The following is an 8729-nucleotide window of genomic DNA, read 5'->3' on the forward strand; positions in this document are numbered from 1 at the left end:
CGGGCTTGGCACCTGCCCTGAGCTGTGGGCTGGTGAAGGACAAGCGTCTGTTACCTAGAAGGCCTTTTGTGGAGATGGTGGCCTGGTGGGGGTTTGCAGGTAGGACTTAGCATTGAGGGAGAGGCCTGGGGACAGAGTGGAGATGAAGGAGGCAAGAAGGGTCAGAACCAGGTGCTAATAAAAACTCTGGTGGGCACGCAATATAGATGGAGCCACCACTAGCAACAACGACAACAAAAACAAAAATAATAGTGGCCTTAAGCTTAACAACAGTGCAAAATGCTTCACAGAGCTTACTTTACCTCCCTGTGTCTCAGTGTCCTCATCTGAAAATGGATATAATCATGTTCTAATCCGGAAGGGCTGTCCTGAGAACTGGGTGAGACATGTGCACAGTAAGTGGCTTAATTAATTATCTACGGTGAGCCTTCCACGTGCCAGGCAGTCAGTGCCTGAGTACTTAACAACACCCTTGATTCAACCCTCACAACAGCCCCAGGAGTTTGGTCCTTGGATTAGCCCCATTGCTTTAGACTGTTGTAATGAAATCGAGTTTCAGCAATGGACCTTAGTCAGTTCTGGCTGCTATAACAGAATGCAAGAGACTGGGTGGCTTAAACAACAAATATTTATTTCTCACAGTCCTGGAGACTGGAAAGTCCAAGATCAAGGTGCTGGCAGATTTGGTGTTTGGCGAGAACCTGCTTCCTAGTTCATAGACTGTGTCCTCACGTGGGGGAAGGGGTAAGAGCTTTCTGGAGTTCCTTTTGTAAGGGTACTAACCCCATTCAGGAGGGCTCCACCCTTATGACCTAATCATCCCCCAAAGGCACCACTTTCGAATACCATTGTACTGGAGATTAGTTTTCAACATGAAAATATAGGATGGACACAAAAGTGCCCAAGATTACACAATTTGTAGGTTGTAGAGACAAGAGTCCACACTGGTGGTTATGAGGCCATGTTCTGGGCTCTTAATCCCTTTGTTCTACTGTGCTTTGTTCCATGGCATCATCATTGTCATTATTATTATTTCTAACTTCCAGATCAACCCAGTGAGCTAGAAAGAGTATGAATTCATCCATCTATTTGCTCACTTTATCCATTTGTTCATTCATTCATTTGTCCAGCAATATTTCAGGTAATGTGCCAGAGTTATGTAAGATGCCACGGTCAGAGACAATTGGGTGATGAGACTTCTCTGTACTGTTTTTGTAACTTTTCGTGAGTCTGTAATTATTTCAAAATAAAGTTATAAAAAGTTATAAAAAGGAAGGGATTTAGAAACCACCTACCTTCTCGTCTGACCTCCAGAAGCTCATATTTACTTCCTTAGCTCATCCTCCTAGCAGCCCTGAGAGGCAGGCAGGGCACGTACTATTATTCCCATTTTGCAGATTGCACAACCGAGGCTCAGACTGGATAAGCAACTTGCTTAGATGTCACAGCAGATTTTCTGCCTCCTGAACCAGATCCCTCCTGGTATTATCTCCTGGACACCTATAGGAACTGTCTCAAGGAAAGGACAGCCACGACGGGCCTGGGGAGCCTGTCCCGGGAATCTCAGAGCAGACTAGCTCTAGGCCCTGGTTTCAAATGAGTTGTGAGTTCAGGGTCGCAGGAAGAATCTTGTCCTGCCAAGCCAGGACAACTCATCTGACCTCTGGGTTCTCTGGGGAGCTAAGGGCAGTAAAGCGGACAGGCTGGCCACAGGCTCACATGCCTGTCTGGGCTGTGATGGACAATGTCATCTTTGGCACATTATCCCCATGTTTGCCCCAGACCTCAGCCAGATTGTCCAGAAAACTGGGGAAGGTAAATTCCTTGAGAGACTAGGCAAAGGAGATCAATGAGGAGGTGTCCCTGGAGGGTGGAGCTGGGGGACCATAAGGCATCATGAAGGGTGTGAACAGACATGGAAAACAAGGTGGTTAAGAGCAGGGCTCAGAGTCAGAGCAAACTGGATGTGCATTGGTCACTAGCTAACTGTGTGACACTAGCTTCACTTCCTTACCTTTAGATTGAGAGTAATAGCAGTACCATTCCTGGGCATTGAGGTGTGCGAGCTAATGCAATTAAAGCATTTAGTGTAGTGTTCGAGCTATTGTGTGCACCAATCATTATTTATTACAAGGAACTGAAACCAGTATAAAGTATAATTAGATGTAGACATAAGGACCAACCAAAACCAATGCAGAAAACTGCAGACCAGCAGGGTTAATGAGGTTGCTGCCTTTGACCTGCAAATGTGACTGAGCTTCCTTGTGGCCATATCAAAACGGGAAATGTGATCAGTTGTAGAACTTGAATTATCAAAAATAAGAAAGCAGCCCAGTTTTTCAGGAAAAGCCATGTTATCTATGACCTTGAATTCTCTGGGGGCACTTCTCACTGAGCAGGGGGCTTCATAAAGGGCAGCCCAAGAGAGGCAGGGGCTGACGTCATTGACCAGGAGTTACACAGCTTTGCGGGTGTGATTTTCATGTAGCCTTGAAGGAAAGATGAAGGGAAACCTGGGAAGGTGGCTCAGGGAAAGCAGCCCTGTGGAGGATCAAGAACGTGATGAAGGTCTGGGTCCTCAGGGTTAAAAGCTGAGGCTTAGGGGGCTCAGAGAGGTGGAACAGTTAATCCCTTGAGGAAGCAGGGGAGCCAAAGAGACTTTTCACTTGGGATCCTTGGAAGTCAGACTCTGGAGTCAGAATTCCCAGCTTTGTGGCCTCAGCCAAGTTGCTTCACCTCTCTGAACCTCATTTTCTTACCTGCAAACTAACATTATCCTTGCAGGGCGGTTGGAAGCATTGCCTGGAGTCCTGCATAGCAGTGCTTGGCATATAATGGAGCATTCAAATAAATGTTACCTATGTGCATGCACGTATTATGTATATATAGTTACATATACTTTTTTCCTGGTTGTGGATGGTTTAAGAAATACAAATAACTAGAATTTTATAGCTCTTTACAATTTACAATTGGCAAAGGATTCACTGTTATCTCATAGGACCCTCCTGACAGCATAGGGAGGGGTTCTTATCTCCATTGGAGAGATGAGGAGACTGGAGCTTAGAGAAGCAAACTCCTTGTCTGTGTCGTACTTGACCTGCTCTTGAATCCAGAGCTGGGAGACAAGTGGGCAGCATGAACTGGTCCTCTGACCTTCCTGGCCCCTCCCATGTTCCCAGGCTAAGGCCATTTTACAAGGGAGTTAAGAGCGGAAGCCTGAGAAATAATAATAATAACAACAACAACAACAACAACAACAACAACAACAAGAACAGTAATAATAACAATAACAACATAGTGCCTACCCCATAACAGGCCCTGTTCTAAGTGCTTTACATGTGACATTTAGTTCTATCATGTCTACTTTATAGATAAGACCGTTGAGGTGCAGAGAAGGTAACTAGCTTGCTCAAGGTCACAGGAAGTTCATGTAGACTGAGGATTTGGACACTGGCAGCCTGGCTGGGCCACGGTATCTTTGTGCTTGATCACTCAGCCCAGTACTGCCTGGTCTGGGGACAGAAACAGGCTCAGGACAGGAGGGCTGTGTGTGGGGACAGAGTGGAGGCTGAATACAAACCTGTGAGTAGGGTTCCCCTCCAGGGAGAGAGCCAAGGGGCTAGAAGGTGGAGAAGACACTGACTCACTCAGTTCTCAGGATGAAATGCCCAGAGGATGTCAGCACCACCCTTTGCTGGCTCAGCCTGGCCCCTATTCAAAGATGAAAAGATGTGGCCTCTGACCTGAGCTGCTCCCAGCCCAGCAGGAGAGCTAGACATGACGTTATCTGTGTCCCTGGCATATCTGCAGAAGCTGCAATGCAAAGTGCTGGGGCTTGAGTCTCTGCTCCTTTTCACCCTCCTCCTGGGGCTCAGACCTTTCCCCATGCCAAAAAGGGAGAATTGCTGGGAGGTGGGGAGATGGTCTCCTTCCTCCCTTCTTCCATTGTCTTAACTCACAGTTGTCCTTTAAAACTCATATGTGGTATATAAAACTGAAAGCAACAGATGAACAAGACAAACAGACAACAGGCAACAGTTTAGTGGTTACCAGAGGGAAAGCGGGAGGTAGATTAGGGTAAAGGGGATTAAATATATGGTGGTGGAAGGAGATTTGACTTTGGGTGGTGAACACTCAATGCAATATACAATTTTATTAACCAATGTCACACCAATACATTTAATAAAAAAATAAAATGCTCTATAGAATGCAAATAAAATAAAAGTACCTCAGATCTCATTGAAAACAAAAACAAAAACATAAACTCAGCTAACGAGTTAAAACTTTAGCCTCACGGAGCCCTAGGGAGACCCTGCCTGCCCGAGGAAGCCTTAGACTCTCAGGCTGGGGGTCGGAGGAACCTCAGGGCTCCTGAGCATCCTGGCCTTCCCCCCATCAGCACTTTCTCTGCCTTGTTGCCTTGTGACTGTGAGCTCCTGGGGAGTACCCTTCCTTTATCTTTTCCCTTCTTTCCGCCTGGAACTTAAATGTGATGCCTGGAGCTCAGGCAGCTTTACTGTTAAGAAAGCCATTTCTTTGTCCCTGGGGCCTGCACAGTCTGGCACAGATAATGTGGATATGGTCATTTCCTCCTCAAGGATATACTCAGTGGCTGTCATCAGATCATGATTTCAGGGCAGCGTGGAGGATGGTAAGAGCCCAGGTTCTGCAGACCTGGTTCAAATCCCAGCTCTGCCACTTCCTGCCTGGATACCTTCCTGGATGCAAGGGTCTTCAGCTTCCTCAGGCTCGTTGGTGCTAAAGTGAGACCACCTGTATTACATGTTCAGCATAGTCCCTAGCATTCATTATTATCATGAACACTGGTTACATTTCCCCCAATTAAGGAGGGTCTGCTGCAGTGTTGCCATCTTCCCTCCAAATTCTAGAGCTCTGGGAAGCCCTGGGGACCCCTCATTGGTCACCTCTGGAATGTCCTCCCAGCAGAGTGGGATGATACCGAAGCTCAAATTCTGAGTCCGTGGAGCCCAGAGTCCTCAATAGAATTTCCCAAGTAGCTCTTATTTAATAAAAGCAAGAGATGATTTTTACGCAATAAAATATAACCCCAAACCCGTTAAGGACCAGCAGTGAATTTAGATGGAGAAAGGTTGGAATTTTTTTGATAATGAAGCATCGATCAATAGTCTCACCAGGCTAAGACATCCGGTTCGGAGCACATTTGTCAAGATGGAGAGAGTTTGGGTGGTGGAAAGTGCATAGAGTCTGGGGTGTCAGAGCCCTGAGTTCAAATTCCAGCTTGGCTGCTCATCAGCTGTTACTTTTGGGCCAAAATGTAATCACTAACATTTATTGAAGTTTTACTGTGTGCCAGCACCAAGTCAAATGATCTATGTTCCTGATGCCCGTGGTTCTTACATACACTCTGTGAAGTGATTATTCTCATCTTACTGATGAGGAAATTGAGGTTCAGAGGGGAGAAATCATATGTTCAAAGCCACCCAGCTGGTAAGTGGCTGAGGTTGGATTTGAAGCACGCATATGACCACTGCTTCCAGACCTCCCAAACTGGCAAACTCCCAGTGTCTCAGTTTGTTCTTCCATCAACTGGAAAAATACCCAACAATGGTGTTATAGGAACTGTTTGAAGGACCAGTTATGTTCTCAGTAGGTCCTCAGTGAGTGTATTTGTGTCTGTCTCCTCATGAGACTGATGTTACAGCAGGGTCTGTATCTAATTCATGGTAACCACAGGGACCAGAGAATGCTCAGTGAGAACAATACTTCTTTCTCTGGGCCTCAGTTTCTGCAGCTCCAAAATGAGTAATAACAGCATCTGGAAGAGCCCTGGGAAGACAAAATGAGATGAGGGCATTATAGTTCTTGGCACATAGTGGGTGCTCCGAACAGTTCTTCTGTCTTCTGGATGCCCAACATTGCCTGGAATGGTGTTTTCTGGGTCCTGCCCTGATGGTGTTTGCATTGAGCCATCCATGCTCTCCCCTGCACCCACCCCTGACTCAGGTTCTCATTTATGGATGTGCTATGGTGGGGAAATGAGGTTTGGGATGAAGAGTCCAGTAGCCGATCTAGATTTAAGAGGCTTCGCCACTTCACAGCTGAGTAACCTCGGGCATGTTGCTTAGCCTCTCCAAGCCTCTGCTTCCTCTTCTGTAAATTGAGAGTAACAACAACAGGTCCTATTTCTGGCTCTGAGTCCACTCGGCACTCAGGCCCTTAGACTGGGATTCAACTGCTGCCTCCTTGTTCTTCCCCACAGGTGTTTCCAGCTGTGCAGAGGGACTGATTGGCTGAGGACCCACACTGGAGAGCTTTGGACCCCATAACAGTGAATGGTGAGGGACTCTTGCTGTCTAAACTTATATCTCCAAAAAGCACCAGTGGGGGTCCACTAACAAGGTGGGGGCACTGGAGAATGCCAGCGTGGCTATCCCTTGGGTTTTGGAAACATGAATGGAACCAAGTTCACGGCATTATGCACATCTTCATTGCAATTAACATTGTTGAGGTTTTTTCATAATTAAAGAAATTTCTGATGAATCTTCATCTCTCCCGCTGGACTGTAACAGGGAGGGGAGGATCTCAGAGAGGCAGCAAAACATGGCTGTCCAGAGGATAGACTCTGAAGCTGGGTTTTGATTCCTGGCTGCGTGACCTCGGGCAAGTGACTTAAACTTTCTGTGCCTCAGTTTCCTCATCTGTAAAATGGGGTTTGTAACCTACCTATCTCACTGAGTCGTTGTGAGGTTAAGAGAGTTTATATATGTGAAGCCTTTAGAACAGTACGTGTATGTAGGAGGTGCTGGAGAGGAATTCGTTAAATAAATAAAATAGCAAAGCAGAAAGTAGTTAAACAACCAAACTTGCCTTGCTCAGAGCCAGGGAGAACAAAGTTGGTCCTGCTGATATTGGTGGACCTCTTAAAGCCAGTTCCATTAAAGTTTCCGGTAATGACCCATGTTTCCCCTTACAGAGAATGGGGGACGAGGATTACAACGCCTCCTACACCTCCTATGACGAGTACCTCGAAGATGAGACCATCATGGTTTTGGAGGACATTTCCCCCCCGGGAAGCAGGGTATTCAGGATCTTCCTGGTTGTGGTCTACAGCATTGTCTGTTTCCTTGGGGTCCTGGGCAATGGCTTGGTGATCTTCATCGCCACCTTCAAGATGAAGAAGACGGTGAACACCATCTGGTTCCTCAACCTGGCTGTGGCAGATTTCCTGTTCAATGTCTTCCTCCCGATCCACATTGCTTATGCTGCCATGGACTACCATTGGATTTTTGGGACGGCCATGTGCAAGATCAGCAACTTCCTGCTTATCTACAACATGTTCACCAGCGTCTTCCTGTTGACCGTCATCAGCTTCGACCGCTGCATCTCTGTGCTCCTCCCTGTCTGGTCCCAGAACCATCGCAGTGTGCGGCTAGCCTACATAGCCTGCGTGGTTATCTGGGTCCTGGCTTTCTTCTTGAGTTCCCCATCCCTCGTGTTCCGGGACACAGCCCATCTGCATGGGAAGATATCCTGCTTCAACAACTTTAGCCTGTCAGCGGCCAGCTCTTCCCCATGGCCTGCTTACCCCCGAATGGACTCTGTGGGGTTCAGCCGGCACATGATGGTGACCATCACCCGCTTCCTCTGTGGCTTCCTGGTCCCGGTCCTCATCATCACAGCCTGCTACTTCATCATTGTCTGCAAGCTGCGGCGCAACCGCCTGGCCAAGTCCAAGAAGCCCTTCAAGATCATCATGACCATCATCATCACCTTCTTCCTCTGCTGGTGCCCCTACCACACGCTCTATCTCCTGGAACTCCACCACGCCACCATGCCTGGCTCCATCTTCAGCTTGGGTTTGCCCCTAGCCACTGTCATTGCCATTGCCAACAGCTGCATGAACCCCATTCTGTATGTCTTCATGGGTCAGGACTTCAAGAAGTTCAGGGTGGCCCTCTTCTCTCGCCTGGTCAATGCTCTGAGTGAAGACACAGGCCACTCCTCCTACACCAGCCACAGGACCTTTACCAAGATGTCATCGATAAACGAGAGGTCCTCGATGAATGAGAGGGAGACCAGCATGCTCTGAGCCTTAGCTGGGAGACCCCAATGGACATTCCCAACCACGGAGCCCAAAGCTATGCCTTCTCAAGGCCATGGCAGGAACTTCTTCAGTACCCACCAATGCCCACTATATTTTATACAGGGCTGAACAATGTTTTGAGCTGGGCATCCAGGGCTTGGAACCCTTTTCTTCCAGTGGCCTGGTGAATAGGGCATGACATGTGGCTCACAGCCTTGGACCAGCATCCCATGCTATTTGGCCTTGACTGACAAAGCAAAAAAGGGAGAATTCTCGAAAGCACTGCCATGAACTGGGATCAGCATAAGCTACCTATTGTGTGCTTCCCAGGAATGACACAAGCCCTCAGAGGGTTTATTCTTGGTGTGAACAGAAGAGGTTAGGAGAAAACCCAGTGTGTGCAGATCACACCCAGCCCTACATACCTATTCAATAGTGGGCCAGAAATCTTGCTACTCAAGCCCTCCTTCTGGGTTAAGGCCTGTGTAAACGCACAGGTTACCTGGGAGAAGGAGGTGACCTGTGAGCCAGTGAACTTCCAGGACCATTCATTTGACTTTCAGATCAGCTGGGAAGACAGGAAACAGGCCCTACAGAGCCATGTGGGCTCTTTCTGAGGGCAAGACAAGCAAGGTGCAATGAGGAGTTGGGGCCTGGGGGAAGG

General features: G+C 47.7%; 1 protein-coding gene across 1 annotated transcript; it reads left to right on the forward strand.

Annotated features, from left to right (window-relative positions):
- The first annotated feature begins 6241 nt into the window (after positions 1-6241).
- CMKLR1 (chemerin chemokine-like receptor 1) lies at positions 6242-8239 on the forward strand. The gene is made up of 2 exons (XM_025040071.1): positions 6242-6317; positions 6956-8239. The coding sequence occupies exons 1-2, from the start codon at positions 6315-6317 to the stop codon at positions 8069-8071; spliced, it is 1119 nt and encodes a 372-aa protein (XP_024895839.1). The 5' UTR covers positions 6242-6314; the 3' UTR covers positions 8072-8239.
- The last annotated feature ends 490 nt before the right edge of the window (positions 8240-8729 follow it).

The sequence above is a fragment of the Pteropus alecto genome, unplaced genomic scaffold (assembly GCF_000325575.1).
Source record: "Pteropus alecto unplaced genomic scaffold, ASM32557v1 scaffold259, whole genome shotgun sequence".
Classification (NCBI taxonomy): Eukaryota; Metazoa; Chordata; class Mammalia; order Chiroptera; family Pteropodidae; genus Pteropus; species Pteropus alecto.